General features: G+C 42.4%; 1 protein-coding gene across 1 annotated transcript in view; it reads left to right on the forward strand.

Annotated features, from left to right (window-relative positions):
• The window catches only part of THSD4 (thrombospondin type 1 domain containing 4), a 667,872-nt gene that overhangs the window by 121,871 nt on the left and 528,373 nt on the right, over positions 1–17,628 (forward strand). Inside the window, exon 5 of the mRNA XM_009429466.5 lies at positions 5,888–6,335. Coding sequence (XP_009427741.4) covers positions 5,888–6,335 — 448 coding nt within the window. The remainder of the gene's footprint in view (positions 1–5,887; positions 6,336–17,628) is intronic.

Genomic DNA, 17,628 nt, shown 5'->3' on the forward strand with positions numbered 1-17,628 from the left:
CTGAAGGAGCCTGCAGCCTGGTCAATTAAGGCAGGTGTGCAAACAATAAGCATAATAGAAGATTGTGCTGTGACAGCTACATGAGTCCCAGTGGAAGGACAAAAGAGAAGGGCATCAATTCTTTGAAGGAGAGGGTTGGAGGGCGGTTTGGACCAGGAAAAACTTCATTGACACAAAATGCTTCCGTTGAATCCTGAAGGGTGACTAGGTCATTATTTTGGGAAACGGTGCTGGAGAAAGCAGCTGAGGAGGAGGAAGCAGCATAGGTCAAAGCATGGAGAATAAAGTCCCTTGGCCTACTGAGGAGGTGCAAGTGGTGTGGGTGGTCCATGCAGGGCCAGGGCTGACAAGAGATGCAGCAGGAGCCAGGCTGTATAGGTTGAGTGGGTAAGCTAAGGAGTTTGGGTGGAATGCAGAGAGAAGGGGTGGGTGGAAGAGCCAGCCGTCTTCAGGGGATGGTGGTACTTGGGAGTAAGACAGAACAGTGGTTCTCACTGTGGCCCACAGACCAAGAGCATCATCATCACCTGAGAACTTGTTAAAAATGCAGATTCTCAGGCCGTGCCCTAGACCTCTTGAATCAGAGTTTTTGCAGGTGGGGCTTCACAGTCTTTTGTAACAAGTCCTCTAGGTGAGTCTGATGTTTGTTCAAGTTTAAGGACTACTGAGATAGAGAATATGGGAAGAACTAGAGGGGCATCAGTTTTGTGGAGGAAAGATGGTCAATCCAGACTTGAGTGTGTTGACTTCGAAGTGACACGTGGAGCTATCAAAGTGCAGTCCCAGGACCCACCACATCAGCTTCATCTGGGAGCTTGTTACAAATGAAGCAGAGGCCTGTCCTAGACCCGCTGAAGCAGAAGCTGGATTTTAATGAGACCCCCGGGTGAGTTATGTGCACTTTTCAGGCTCTAGTCTGGAGGTTAGCTAGGCACATGGGGTTGATGCTCAGGAGAGGGATCTTGGCAGGAAACGGAAAGGTGGGAGTTGTCAGTTCCAGGTGATGATTGCAGATGACACATTTCCAGAGTGAGTGTGTAGGGAGGGAGACTGGATGGAGTGACTTTGCTTGAGTCATGCTGACTGCTTAGCATTATCTTTGTAGAGCTGTGGAAGATCACACATAACCAGCCCTGGATGGCAGCCAGCCTGTTGTAAGGAAAACATGCTGTTTGCAGCCATTATCTCAACAGCTATTATAGCAACAGCAATTTTCCCAGACACCCATTGGATGAACTGGGCCTGGAACCTGGTCTTAGAACCGTTAGTGTGCACTGTCATGTTCTTCTCATAGAGCCCTACTTTATGGTGGGGTGGGGGCGGGGTGGGGGTGTTCCATGTACTTATGTTGTCAGGGCTGGAAATGTGAACAAGTGGAAAAAAAATCACACATGATGCTCAATAGGCACTCATAGAAGTTGCTCAATAAAGGTTTGTTAAATATTGTTGAAACAAATCATTAAAAATTGCTTTCAGATTTAAAAAATGCATTTCTATCAGTAAGTTCAATTTGACTTTACAACATCCTTGTAAGTAAGCATGCTTTCTTAAAAAAAAAACTTTATTGAGATATAACTTACATACCGTAAAAATCACCATTTAAAAATACTATGTAACTCAATAGTTTTGGTATATTTACAAGGTTGTGTGACTATCACGACTATCTAATTGCAGAACAGTTCCATCATCCTAAAAAGACACTCCATCCCTTTAGCAGTCACTCTCTTTTCCCCTCTCTCCCCAATCCCTGGAAACCACTCTCTGTCTCTATGGATTTGCCTATTCTAGACATTCTATAGAAATGGAATCATATGTGTCTGGCTTCTTTCACTTCTTTCACTTAGAATATTTTGTAGGTTTATCTATGTTACAGTATATATCAGCACTTATGGCTGAATAATAATCCACTCTATGGATATACCAATGTTTTATTTATCTCTACATCAGTTGATAGGCATTTGGGTTGTTTCTGCATTTTTGGCTATTATGAATAATGTAGCTATGAACATTCATGTATAAGTTTATATATAAATGTATGTTTTCATTTCTCTTGGGCATATACCTAGGACTGCAATTGCTAGGTCTTGTGGTAACACTACATTTAGTCTTTTGAGGAGCTCCCAGATAGTTTTCCAAAGTGACTACACCATTTTACCTACCCACTAGGAATGTATGAGGTTACCAATTTATCTTTCCCAACACACTATTATCTGTCTTTTTTGAGTATAGCCATCCTAGTGAACATGAAATGGTCATACTCTCATTTTACAGCTAAGAAAACTGAAGGTGCATTATTTGCCAAAGTTGGTAGAGCTATTAAATAGCCAAACTAGAGCTTTTCTTACATAAAGGCAAATACTTGTATGATGCATACTCTGTGTGAAGCATTAGGTCATTTGCTCTTAAGTCATTTAATCTTTGTAACTATCTATAACAAAGGTACTATTATTGTGTTTATTTGTAAATGAATACAAGGCCAGAACTGGGCTTGGAGTGCAGCTAGGGAGGTTCTTAGGGGGCAACATTTAAGAAGACGTTACTCTCAGGTTCCTACCAGCACTTCCACGACCCTGACTGTTATCTCCTTAAATATTGCATCCTAGTTGCTTCACTGGCCTCATCTTAATCCTGGTCCTGTTTGAAGAAACTGAGGCATACAAAGATTGGGTAACTTACCCAAAGTTTCCAAACTAGCAAGTAGCAGAGCTGGGATTCAAACCCCAGAAAGCTGGCCTCAGGGTCCATGTCGTAAACCACTAGCCTACACTGACTCCCACATCTCTGATCTGCAAACTGTGCCTTTTCCATTTCTTTCTGAAGACATAACTTTCAGAAATTAGCCAGTGCTTTGACAAGTGGAGCACCTAAAGTAAAATCCCAGAGATGGGTTCTGGGGAGACTAAGCAGAACTACTCAACAGCTCCCCTGGGCGCCTACCACATGATTCTCCTGAAGGAGTTTACTGGCCACACAGATCGCCTCGCCACATCTGTACTTATCACAACTCTGCATAAATCTGCCCAGTTCCGTGGAGGCCCCCCTGCAAGCGGCCAGATGGACTCTGTCCTGTTGGAGAAGAGGCCATTCAGACCCGTCAGGATTATTAGCTCTGACCAGCTGTAAGGAAAACAAACGTTCTCCTGGCCAAGCCAGAATGAATCTGCCACTTGTCCAAATGTTCTGAGTCAAATACCCAGAAATCAGATCTCTCATAAACACACCCAATTTGGTAGCTCATGCTCTTTGGTCTTTTAGAATTAACTGGTCATTTGCATTCATTTCGTCACCTTTCCAATGCTGTTGCTCTGTCATTGGGTTTTGAATGGTTCTCCAATTTAGGCAGAGCTTCCCACAAGGCAATATGAATACAAAAATATACATTGGTGCTTGTATATTTTACCCCCTCAGGCCTTTGGGAAGATGCTTACACAAGTCATCAGCCAACAGCAGGTTCTTCTTCTGCTCCCCAAGAGGAAGCTCAAGTCAGTTTTGGTTCATCAGTGCTGAGTGAGCTCCAGCAGGGCAGCCTGTCCCGGGCCAGCAGATCTTTTGTATCTGCCTCAAACTCAGAGGTTTTTGGTTTGAATTTCATTGCCATTTTTCCTTCATTAAAAATGGTAATTTGCAGTGTTGAATTTTCACCCTTTTGTTTGGAATTTCTATTTTATTCTATGACTGATTATCAAAGCTGTGGGTCTGTGGACCAGCAGCATTGGCATCTCCCAGGAGCTTGTTGGAAATGCAGACTCTCAGGCTGCACCCTAGATGTCCTAGATCCAGAATTTGCAACTTAACAAGATCCCAGGTGATGCCTGTGAACACTCAAGTTTGAGAAGTGCTATTCCACATGTCCATTTCTCTGTTACCTTCAGCTAGGGTCTCCATTCAGTACTTACTTTGAGGGTAAAATTTTTTGGTAGACTTTCAGATCTTAAAAAAACACACATACGCAGAAATTCTTTCCTTTGCCTTTGCATGATGTCATTCATTTTACCTGGCCTGCCACAAGAAAGAAAAAGGCAAATTACATCCAAGTTTTATATATATGTGTATATATACACACACACACACACATATATACATATATATGACTAACTTCTTAATTGCATCTCTTAAAACCCCCATCATTAACAGAGTCCCAAGTGTTGCCAAGATTAATTGAGAAAGACCTAAATGCAAAATAAACACTGTGGCGTGGTTTAATTCCATATCAGCTAAGAATGAAGGTGCAATTAGTAATAAAGATGTTAATAATTAGTTGTGGTCTATTAAATTTTATGTTCAGTGATTATGTGGAGAGTGAAGAAAGAATTTTCTCATGAGGGCAGAAATCAATGTTTCACCCTTGATTGCTATTTTAATGTGCTTATTTTAATGGGGCCATCTTGTAGAAACCCTTGGGCACATTTCCAATTTTACGTAAATGTAAAATTAATTATTATGGAAGCATATAATTTTAGAGTTGGAGCGACCTTGGCGGTCATTTAATCCAGCTCAGTCATCTTAAAAGTAAGTAAGAGTTAGTTGACTTACTTAAGTCCTTCCACAGAGATTTGGAACCTGCGCTCCTCAACTCTAATGCCAGTGAAGGCGAAACCTTTTCTGATCCCTTCAGACAGAAGTGCTTTTTCTTGCCTCAGAATTTCCCAAAGCAACATTTATTGTATGGCCTCTAAGGCCCTTACCCAGCCCTGCACTGTGATCTAGTTGCTTTCAGTTGTAAGATTGGGGTCTTGAAAACTATGGATGATTAATTTTTGTATGTCTTCATCATTGCTAACTCTGTGTTTTGCAAACAGTAGTTGCACAATAAATATTCATGCAGTGGTATTCTGGAGCTGGTTTTTACCTGCTCACCAGAGCTCACTGTGTCTTCACATTGGTAGCTTGATATCAGCCATGATGGAAGTATTTACACCATAGGAGTGGGCAAATGCTACAAATCAGGGCTTCTACCCTGTCCTGCCCACGTCCCCCACCCCATCCCACCTCAGGGCAGTGGGTCTTTACAAAAATCTAAAGATCTAAACCAGGCTTGTCCAACCCATGGCCCATGGGTGTCATGTGGCCCAGGATGGCTTTGAATGCAGCCCAACACAAATTCGTAAACGTTCTTAAAACATTATGAGATTTTTTTTTGCAATATATTTTTTTAGCTCATCAACTGTCATTAGTGTTAGTGTATTTTATGTGTGACCCAAGACAATTCTTCTTCTAAACCAGTGTGAAGATGGCCATTTACCCATTGCTTTGCCTGGGCTGCTTCAAGAGTGATGAAGGAGCCAAGTATTTAACGCCCTCGAATATTTTCAGGATTAAAGTCAGTGCAAGTGAGGCCTTGGGACTGCACTAGAATTTGGTTGCTTATCTAAGTTCCATTACCTAGAAAAGCTCTTTGAGTATGAATGGTGAAGGAAACAGGGTCTGAAATACTACAGTTAGTTGAAGGAGCAAAAAATACTTGATTAGGAAAAAAAAGTGAACAGGAAAGTTTCCTGTGGCTGAAATTGCAATCATATGTTTATACTTCTCTGAAAACCTTCAGTGGCTCCCAGTGACCTACAAAAATGCCCAGACTCTTTGCATAAAAATTACACGCTGACCATAGTTTACTGTTCTAATCTCATTTCCAACCACTTGCATCATCCACTGTTCATCCTCTGTTGATTCCCTCTTTCATTCTACTTTCCAACTTCTATGGAGCCTCTGTTCCAGCCTCCATGATGGTCCCTTCTAAAATGCGTTCCCCCTGCTTCCCAGTTCTACCATAGACCCTTTCCCAAGCTTCCGTTCCTACCTGGTCCTCTCTACCAGGGACCAGAGCTTCTGAGTTAACATGAAATTCATCCGATTCTGATCATCTCCTCTCTTGTCTATCTCTCTTTAGGAGCAGGACCCGTGGTACCATCGGCCCTGGCAAGTATGGCTATGGTAAGGCCCCATATATCTTACCACTGCAGACAGACACTGCACACACGCCACAGAGGCTCCGGAGACAGAAGCTCTCATCCCGCCATTCCAGGTCCCAGGGAGCATCTTCTGCTAGGCATGGCTACAGTTCACCAGCCCACCAGGTCCCCCAACACGGGCCTTTGTACCAAAGTGACAGTGGCCCTCACTCTGGACTGCAGGCTGCGGAGGCCCCCATCTACCAGCTACCTTTGACCCATGATCAAGGCTACCCTGCAGCTTCAAGTCTCTTTCACAGCCCAGAAACAAGCAACAACCATGGTGTGGGGACCCATGGGGCAACTCAGAGCTTCTCTCAGCCTGCCCGATCTACAGCAATCTCATGCATCGGGGCCTATCGGCAGTACAAGCTGTGCAACACCAACGTGAGTACACACAACCCATACCGGGCCTGGAAACAGCTGCCCCTCGTTTTTCTGTCATTTGGCACTAAGCATGATGAAGACAGCAAGGATATGGTGTCTGGGCCATGTTAACACACCTTTTAATCTTCCTCCTTTCTCTTTGCTTTCCATGTATTCTCCCCACATAGTTTTCTTCTTTTTTTTAAAGTTATTGCCTTAGTAACTTATACATTGCTTCTTGAATTGCTTATTGACAATCGTTTAATGGTGGTATTAATTATTAACAGCTATTGCTGCAAAACAACCTCCAAATTCTCAGTGACTTATATTAACAATGTTTATTCTTTGCTCAAGTGCAATATACAAGTTTCCCAGAGGTTCTCTGCTATTCCAGGTGTAAACACTAGGTATTGTAGCATGAAGAAGTCTGAGAGTGAAGTTGTGAAGAGTCTTCTCTTAGGGGAAGAGCTGGAACAGCTGAGGTGATAGATGGCACACAGAGGCCTCTGGGCAGCAGTAAATTCCTAACTGGTGTGGAAGTATGTTGTTATTTTAAGGACCTGTATAGCTGTACTCATGCGTATATCTACAGGTATACCCACTTTGGATATCAGTTCAATAAATATTTATTGATTTTATCTTCATGCATTTACATAATATCTACGATTATTAAAAACTCATAAGCCAGGCCTTGTGCTCAGCACTTTTTTTTTTGAGATGGAGTCTTGCTCTGTCACCCAGGCTGGAGCACAGTGGCACGATCTTGTCTCACTGCAACCTCTGCCTCCCAGGTTCAAGCAATTTTCCTGCCTCAGCCTCCCGAGTAGCTGGGACTACAGGTGCGCACCACTATACCCAGCTAATTTTTCTGTTTTTTTAGTAGAGACGGGGTTTCACTATGTTGGCCAGGATGGTTTCCATCTCTTGACCTTGTGATCTGCCTGTACCTCTGCCTCCCAAAGTGCTGGGATTACAAGTGTGAGCCACCGCACCTGGCCTGTGCTCAGCACTTTTTCTACTAACTCCATTTCATCTCCTTAACCATGAGTTTGCTCTTCTCTTCATTTTATAGTTGCAAAGAGAGGTAAAATAACTTGCTGAAGATGCCACAGCTAGTGAGTAGTAGAACCAACTATCAATGTTAATTGTATATGGTGACCAAAGGAATTTTTTTAAATATCAGTTTAAAGACTGCGTATTAAAGAGAAGTGAATGAGAGGATGTTAAGAGGTTAAATTTCTGAGCCGGTATATTTTTCATTAATAATTTAATCTGCCTTAATACTCTGTTGCTGGGTAACAGGACAGCTGTTCTATATTAGCTTCAATTTCCTCATTAAAAATATATTTCCTGCTATAGAGTCCATAGAAATGACTTAATTTGTGATCTTAATAATTTCATTGAATGCCTGGGTTGCTTTTTAGCTTATTCTTCCACTGTCAGACTTCAGGAATCATTAATTTTAAAAAGCAGTAATTTTTCTAAGGCCATTGCTGATCAGTCAACCAGTAAGTCTTCATTGAGCATCATTGCTTGTCTTGTAACAGAGTAGGTGTCATGGAGAATAACAGAAAAGTCGTGATATCTACCTCCTAGCATTGCTTTGAGGATCAAATGAGGGATGGTAGGAAAGTGCTTTGTAAATCAAAAAGTAAAGAATTGTTTGGTTTCATGGTCAGACATGCCCTTGTTCCTGAATATCTGTTGCTTTCTTTTAAAACGAAATGAATTCATTTGTAATATAGAACATATTCTCCCATTGAGTAGTGTATCTCTTAATTTTGAAGACCAAGCAAACCATAGAAAGAAAGTAAAAGAGAGGGCATTTGGCATCCGTGTGGAGCTGATGCCCGCTTAGCATTCCTTGCATTTAACTTCATTTGTAAAGCCCGCCCCTTTTGCCAGACCTGTGCTGCCAACAGCAGGGTTGTTCTCCCCATGTAGAAGCTGTGGCTTCCCTGAGTGCTGGGGTAATGGCACCACTGAGGAGACTGTATTGCAAGGAATCCCAGGAAATTCTCGTGAGGTCATGGTGTCTTCTGGCATTTTGGATGAAGGCAAAATAAAGCCGCCAACCCAAGCCAAAGAAGTACATGTTGACACGGGATTGTATAGGTGTAGTTCCCTTCTCTTCCCTGTGACATGTGCACAGTGTCCTCCCCAGTGCACCCCACTGTTCCAAGTCCACATCCTGCTTACCCTTATTGAGAGATGTCATTCCTTAGAGGTTCCATTATTGCATATATTTTTTTCATAAGCCCATGTCTTCTTGTGACTTGGGCCACACCTCCATGATCTCTTTAAAACTCCCTCTTTCAGAGGTCCCCAAGACCATTCCTGGGTTTGATGATTTCCTAGGAGGATTCATAAGACTTACCATATAGTCACACTCACAGTTACGACTTATTACAGCCAAAGGATTGAATAAACAAAGCAAAATCACTAAAGGAAAGGCTCACAGGCCGAAGAGCATAGGAAACCAGGCATAAGCTCTCCAGAATCACAGTGGAGCCACATAGGACTTGCTTAATTCCTCTGCAATGACTTGTTATAACATGTAAAAGTTCTCTGCCAGAGAAGTCCCCCCTGTGCCCGGGGTTTTTACTGAGGGCTGGTCACATAGGCACCCTCTGCCTGCCACATATCAAAATTCCAGACTCCTAAAAAGAAATCAGGTGTTTAGCATAAGCTATTTTAGGCACGGTGAGCCACTCCTATCATTTAGGGAGTGGTGAGAACTGCCCTGAAATCCAAGTTCCCAGATGCCAGCCATGGACCAAACTTGCAAAAAGGCCTTTCTAAGGGGAGCAGTCTCAGTTCAGCTATGTTGCTTTTTTTATATACTCCCCAGATGGACCCATATGCCCCAGCATCTCAGCATCAATGACCTCATGTAGACATTTCTCTGTCCTCCCCAGTGTCCAGCATCAAGAAAGGACATGAATGACCCAATTATGTAAGTATTCCTACTCAAAGAGGAAAAGGTATACAGATGCCGAGCTTTGACACGGAGGAACTGAGTTTCCTTGGGCAAGTCACTTAACACCCTGAGGACCATCTGTAAAGTGGGCTAATGATCCCTACCGAGTAGGGTTGATGTCAGGTTCAGACAAGATGGAGTATAGAAGAGCTGGCATGGCAGTGACACATGGAGGGCATGGTGCTGACACATTGTTGGGAAATAAACGTGACTGGCATACCCCCCTTTAGATAGGAATGGAGTAAGATCTCCCCTATCTGAACATCTTCCAGGTTCTCAGTGGTAACTGAAGAAATACGTGGATGAAATGATCAGACTTGCTCAGAGTCATCCTCAGTCCCACGTTAGCTGCAATTGAGGCTCCTTTACCTTTACGCAGTGACAAAACGAGATTGCCAAGAGACCCAACAATTCAGCTGTGATTTAGTTTCAGTGTGATCACCCTTGGGTCATGGTGACTTTAAAGTGATGAGTTAAATTATAGATAACCAGCTTAATAACAGTGAATTCTTTACGTCTTCCGATGTGCATGTTTAATATTAAGACGTATCTTATGGTGTGATCTAGGAATTTTAAGCATTCCAGCGTGTCTCTGAGATTGTTCAATTCATGTAAGATTTCTGAATGTAGACTTTAAAGATAAGGAAGTATTATTATTTTGTTGCCTACAATGTGTACGAGGAAGTTCAGGTGACACATCCTAGTACAGATAGAGAATCTATGGTCTTTTCAAGCACCAATCTCAAACATCTGCTGGTGCAACACTCTCCTTCAGCAGACTGTATGTGATGGACGCAAGACTCAATCTGGTCCAAAGTCTTTTTTTTTTTTTTTTTTTTTTGAGATAGAGTCTTGCTCTGTTGCCCAGGCTGGAGTGCAGTGGCACGATCTCAGCTCACTACAACCTCCGCCTCCCCAGTTCAAGGGTTCAAGCCATTCTCCCACCTCACCCTCCCAAGTAGCTGGGATTACAGGCACCATACCTGGCTAATTTTTGTATTTTTAGTAGAGATGGGGTTTTACCATGTTGGCCAAGCTGGTCTCCAACTCCTGGCCTCAGGTGATCTGCCCACCTCGGCCTCCCAAAGTGCTGCTGTGATAACAGGCATGAGCCATTGCACCCGGCCTTGGTTTTTTTGTTTGTTTATTTTTGTTGTTTTTTTGTTTTTTGAGGCAGAGTCTCACTCTGTTGCCCAGGCTGGAGTGCAGTGGCACAAAGTCTTTTAAACATTCTCAAGAGAAGGCTTTTGCTTGAAGTCCATAAGCATAACATTGACGTTGACTGCGTGGGGTGAGGTGTTAGGCTGTGGTTGGAGACACTGAGATGCGAGCAGGCTCTTGCCTTATGCAGCTTGAGTCCAGTAAGAGGGATAGACTCATAAAAAGGCATTAACAGTGTAGATCATATGGGCCACCGCACACGCCACATAGGTCCTTTCAAATCACCACACAGTGGAAATTAACCTGGCTTGGGTGGAGTTCGAGTGCAGATTATCCAGGCGAGGGAGGATGTTTTAGGAAGAGCAAGTGACAGGGGTCCTAGAGGCCCTTTGCAGTCCTGTAAGGGCTGAGGAGCAAGAAGGAGGCACTCAAGGACCTCTTGGTGGAATCAGATGTGTTTTCAGTGAGTGAAGGCTTCACCTGCAAGTTTGTCTTCAGCAGTGAAGGGGCAACACAGGGCGGAAGTCATGATTAATCCGCAGCCCTGCACTTTCTTGATGAGGGCTAAAAGTAATAGGAACTCAAGGAATAGAGTAAACAGTTAAGTTTCTTATTCATGGAAGCTCATTGAAGCCCAAGTCTTGATAGCTAGAGTTTTTATAGGGATTGCAACAGAGGAAGGATAAATCAAACCTCAATTCCTCTGGCGCCTGAGGAGATGCAGTTGAAAAAGAACAACAACCCTTTTCTGGCCAGACTCAGTTGGGCTTGATTGGCTCATGCCTGTAATCCCAGCACTGTGAGAGGCCCTGGTGGGAGGATCGCTTGAGGCCAGAGGCCAGGAGTTCAAGACCAGCCTGGGGAACATAGTGAGACCTTGTCTCTACAAAAAATTTAAGAAACAGCTGAGGTTGGTGGTATGTGCCTCTGGTCCCAGTTACCCAGGAGGCTTAAGGCAGGAGGATTGTTTGCACCCAGGATTTGGAGGATGCATTGAATTATGATCACACCACTGCACTCCAGCTTGGGGGGCAGAGTAATACCTTGTCTCTAAAACAACAACAACAACAAAAAATCCTTTCTGCCTTTGTCTTGGGGGCTTAGGTGTCTCTCTTCCCACTTTCTCTTAGGGACTCCGAATTCAACACTTTCTTTTAGGCGCTCTGAATGCAACACTTTCTCCCTGGAGAGGAGACTGATTGATACTCTGACCTCTTCTGGAGGAGGGAGGCTGCAGTGCAAGGCAGGGACAAAATTATGAGTTTTTAAGGGTCTTTGCTGCCAAAGGAGGTGTGATCCTGAGTTTAGACAGAGTGCACTTAACATTATGAGGGAGAAACTCCTGGGGCTAAAAGCAGCTTTTAGCAAACATGGACATGATGAATTCTGGTATCAATGACTCTCCAGTGAATTTCCCTTGGGTAGGACTGGCTTTTGACAATGGATTTATCCATATGGAGTTGTTTCTGCCCCAGAGTAAGTGCAAATAAGGGGAAGATGTTGGCCGAATCTCAAATCTAGATGGGCGTGCTCTCTGCAGGCAGATTCTAATTCTACTCCATCTCTAGTCTGATATTGAATGAAAGAGGAGCTAATAACTTCCTGACTGCAATTTTAAGCAAAAACTTAGTAAATGGGCCAGGTAAGAATCGAGTACAGTTCTGTAAGGTGTAAAGCTTGCCAGGAACCATGAGGCCAGTTACTGAATGGACAGAATGGGGGTTTCAACACTAGTTTCTCTTATCATGAGCTTATCATCAGCCTCCTTATCTAGGAAATATGTGCGAGTATCAGTGCTTTTTGCAGCATTTTTCTTTCTGTCTTCTCAGACCACTTGGAATTTCCACAGAAAATTCTCTTACTGACCTTTTCATATATATATACACACACACACGTGTGTACATACGCTTATATGTGAATCACACACACATATGTGTATATATATAAATGTGTATACATGTATACACACCCCACACACATATATGTATACATAACGTGTGTGTATATATATATACACACAAATATATACACATGAGAATTGTTAACAGTTGTCATTTTTCATGATTATAGAAAGTTGTTCTCTTGACTTCATATATATATACACACACTTTTATATACACAAGAATTGTTAACAGTTGTCATTTTTCATGATTATAGAAAGTTGTTCTCTTATTGACTTCATATATATATATACACACACATTTATATACACAAGAATTGTTAACAGTTGTCATTTTTCATGATTATAGAAAGTTGTTCTCTTATTGACTTCATATATATATATACACACACATTTATATACACAAGAATTGTTAACAGTTGTCATTTTTCATGATTATAGAAAGTTGTTCTCTTATTGACTTCATATATATATACACACACACACATTTATATACACAAGAATTGTTAACAGTTGTCATTTTTCATGGTTATAAAAAGTACAAAGAGTAAGAAATATCAGAACAGCAAAGACATGTATATCCTTGTCTGTCTCTCAAGATGTAATCACAGCCAGTGATTTTTAACTTGTAGTTCTTACGTTCATTCTCTCTATAACTCTAAATGGCACATTAATACCCCTGCTTCTTGATATATCAACTTAAATTTTCTCCATCAACTCCTTATTCTGGAAGATGAAGAAATGACCCCCTTTCCTTCCACTCCTGCTGATCTACACTGGCCACATTTTTATTTTCACTTATATTTTTGGCTATATGTAGTAAATTAACAATTTTTATTTTCTTGATTTTTCAACATTAGGAAAAATCAGTTAATTCCTTCCTTTGCAAGGTTAGAAATGTTGTGTCCAAACAACTCACTACAATCCTTTCCATGCATTATACATTTTTGTTTATGCATTTTTCTCGTGTTGGCCTATAAGTCCCTGAGGGAGGCCATTATGGCAAATTTTTCTTTGTATCCTCATTACTGTCAACACCTGACACATGGAGCGCTGCAATGAATATTTGCCTTTGAATGGAATTTTGCACCCTGCCTCAGCAGATAGCAGAGGGGAAGGAAGCCAGTCTTATTAATGTGATACCGGAAATAGCCACTAGGAAATGTGTGCTTCTTGGGAGATTAAGGTGGTTTGGTTTTCGTTTTTGTTTTTGCTTGAGTCAGGGTCTCACTGTGTTGTCCAGGTTGGAGTGCAGCGGCATGATCATAGTTCACTACAACCTCAAACTCCTGGACTCAAACAATCCTTCTGCCTCAGCCTACAGGCATGCACTACCATGCTCAGCTTATTTTTATTTTTTGTAGAGATGGGGTCTTGCTATGTTACCCATGGTGGTCTTGAACTTATGCACTCAAACATGCTCCCAATTTAGCCTCCCAAAGTGCTGGGATCACAGGCATGGGTCCACCACACCAGACTAAATTTTTTAACAAGTTTACATTTTGCCATGTGCTTCCTGATTAGTTAGGGAAAAAAGAATTCTTTTTTAGATCTTCTTACAGACATAGAGATATGTAAATAATATAAATAGGCAGTCATAAGTAAGCACTCTTGAGATAGGCCTAGATTTGAAGGGATCTCGAATATTTAAAAATCTATGATTGGCCTGGGTGAATGGCTGGGCTTAGTGTCATATTAACATCCTTTGGGGCTTTGATGTAGGTATTGAATGAGAGGGAAACACCTCTCCCTAGGAGAACATTATGAACTTCCCTTGGATGAAAAAAATAAAAAAAGCATTTGAGAATTACAAAAATCTCAGATAAAACAAAACAAAACAAAACAACAACAATGAAAAACATCCAAAGCCTTTCCCCAACTCTTTGGACAAACTAGTTAATTCACTGACTGGAGAATTTCTGGAAGTGGTGGGAGGTGGCAAAGGTTTTTGTGAGGTTGAGTTTGTTCTGTGTAATTTGAGAAAGGAGATATTAAACATTTGAAAAATGTGCAAGATAACTGGAGCGAAATTTTGGCCCATGGTTTTATTTCTCTATAGCTAGAAAACAAGCCCATTTTCCAGCTGTAGATGAGAAAGGAAGGAAGGGCATGTTTGCTCAGAACACATACTTTTCAAGCAATTACGGCTTCTGGAACTACTGGATTCTCCACAGTGGACATTTGGTGTCTCCACTTCAGCAAACATTTATTCAGCATTACAGAGAGCTGGAAACATTAATGTATTACCACTTAAAAATCCCCATAAAAACCCCTGGGGATTGGGGCCTGGAAGGTGGTACAGGGTTTGTTATTCAATTGTGGTCGTTTAGACTTGGAGAAGCAAAATGTTTTTCCCAAGGTCACACAGCCACTTTCTCATGGCAGTGCAGGGACATTTTCTAGATTTCTTTTTTTAAAAGGTTTCATGACTGTGGTGACATTAAATACATCATATGTTGCTATGGTAGCTGGTCTTTTGGTTGAATCCATAGCAGTGAAAAGGATAAAAAAATTACATATCTGACGCAGGCAGGCTTCAAGGTCATGTTCCTTGGCACCGCTACATTGGAGATGATGCTGTCCGTCTCCTGGGGAGATGACAGTAATTAATTACCATCAGTGTGATCACTGATGGTGGCTCTTGAGCAGTGAAGTTGGGTACAGGCAGTTGTCATTTCAGATTAACCAGGGTCACTAGAAATGTAGCTGGAGTTTCCATAATACTATTTGTGACTCATAGCAACCCCAGGCAATTGTCTAGATAGAACTTTGGATAGGGCTCATATTGCTTTATAAGGATTCAGCTAATCATATTAAAGTACGTCTTTATTTCTCTTCCATTAAAAGTCCAGTGGAAACATCCCTCCCTCTTTTGGGTGGGAGTCATTTGAAGGGAGGTTATCTCCCAGAGGCATTACTTGGCTCTAAATCTCCAGACTTTGTTGGTCTCATCCTGAATGAGCCTGATCTCTATCTACATGGCTTTTCCCCTGTCTCAGTTTTCTGGCCTGAAGATTACAAGAATCTCTGCCCATGAAAAGGATCAGCTATCTGCAAGAAACCTGCCGCCAGGGCCAGTTCACAGTGTAATGTACAGACAATTACTGATAAGGTGAAGGTGACTCAGTCCATGACATCAGGAAACAACCAATTTAAAACCTAAGAAAGGGGTAAAAGGATCTGTAACCTGGAAGTTTTCACTTCAGAGAGTCTGTTAAAATGAGAGGAGATCACATCCCGATAATAGTATGAGAAGTACAAACAGATGTAATCTATAAAGGAGACATGAAACAGGATTTCCCAGGCCCTGCTTGGTTTTCATCCTCACTCCTCAGCTCCCTGCTCCTTGTAGTGGAGGCCAGCCACTTCGCCAGGCCTCGGGGGCTGATTCCGGCTTTGGCCTCTAGCCCTATCCTGACAAGACACAGTTATGGCTCTCTTGTCTGGGGACCCATCACAAATTAACTTTGTTGTCTACACAGTCATGAAGGGCACCATGGCATAGTGGTTACTATGATGGATTCTAGATGCAAAGTGTCAGGGTTCAAATCTTGATTTCACCACTTATGAGCCCTATGACCTTATGCAGCTCATTTAACTTTTTGTTGCCTTGGGTTCCTCATCTGTAAAATGGGTATAATAGTTATTGTGAGGATTAAATGAGCTGAATATATGTAAATCACATAGTGGAATGTCTAACATTTAATAAATGCTCAATAAAAGTTAGGTATCATCATCATCATCATCATCATCATCATCATCAGTCCAGGCTTCTGCCTTCCTTGCCTGTACCACAATGCTGCCTTAATAACCCACTTCCACGTCTGGGCCCAAGAAGCCTTGCATTTCTCTGGCCACATCCCTCTGCCCTCCAGGCTTGCAGTTTGCCTGGCGTCATGTGAGTCCTTGCTGGAGTCACACACACGGCCATGCCCATCCACCAGGACACCTTGTTACCTTGTTTCCTCCTGCTGGGCTTAGCTGACTCCTGGCAACTGCAGGTGGATCTGCTGATCACTGTGGCTCTAATGCCATGTTAAGCTCTTCTGCCTTAGATGGGAACCGGACTACGCTTAGATGTAAATGACTTATTGGTGACCAAGGGACAGGGTATCCTAAATGACCCACAATAAGTTGGGTTGGCAGATGTGTATGGATGTAAGAGCACCAGGCATTAGTGGAGTATTAAGCCATACCCTAAGATTATAAACTGCAAGGACGTGCAAAGCTGGCTAAGGGCTAGTGTATTTGGCAGGGCTCTATACTTATACATTGTCACTTTTTTTTTTTTTTGAGACAGAGTCTTCCTTTGTCGCCCAGGCTAGAGTGCAGAGGCGTGATCTCAGCTCATTGCAACCTCTGCCTCACAGGTTCAAGTGATTCTCCTGCCTCAGCCTCCCGAGTAGCTGAGATCACAGGTGCATGCCACCATGCCCGGCTAATTTTTTGTATTTTTAATAGAGACAGGGTTACACTATAGTGGCAGGCTGGTCTCGAAATCCAGACCTCAAGTGATCCGTCTGCCTCAGCCTCCCAAAGTGCTAGGATTATAGCCGTGAGCCACTGCACCTGGCCAATTGTCACTTTTATTACATAAATATTACATGTTTATTGCAGAAAAAATTAAATAACACAAATAGACTAAAGATTAATTATAAATTAAAAACATCTATAACGTCACCTTCCAGAGATAACACTTTTAACCTCTCTCTGTGTATGTATACACACACTCCACACACATAATCTTTTTAACACTTAGTGGATTGTGGACTCCTTTCCAAGTCATGAAATAGACATTTATGTTGTCAAGTACTGAGCAATTCTAGATGATTCTGAATGTGCATTGGTTTGTGGTCTAGCCTATTAGCCATTTTACTCATTGAGAGAAAGGGGTTAAGCAGACTGTTAAGTCTTTGTAGTCTACAGCTTCCAGTTCTTGTAACTGCCACCAGGTTAATGAAGGGTGGCTTCTGGCTGGAGCCTCACTGTGGAGCAGCTTGGCTTTACTTAGTTGTAGTTATTTGAGGGACAGGACCTTCAACCACTTGTGCTGGTCTGTTTCTGCTACGAAGACCTGCGGCCCGGCAGCCGATCTCTAGTTCTGATTATGGACAGGGTGGGCCGTCAGCGTTCTGGGCTCTGCTTCTGTGTCACTGTGGAGCCTTTGGCAAGGCTTGCCACATCTCCAGGTCTCAGTTCCCTCATCTGTAAATGAAAGGGGTTGGATTTGATTCTCTTTTGCTCTAGCACTCTGTGATTCCACGTTAAGTCAT

Source organism: Pan troglodytes, chromosome 16 (assembly GCF_028858775.2).
Source record: "Pan troglodytes isolate AG18354 chromosome 16, NHGRI_mPanTro3-v2.0_pri, whole genome shotgun sequence".
Lineage (NCBI taxonomy): Eukaryota > Metazoa > Chordata > Mammalia > Primates > Hominidae > Pan > Pan troglodytes.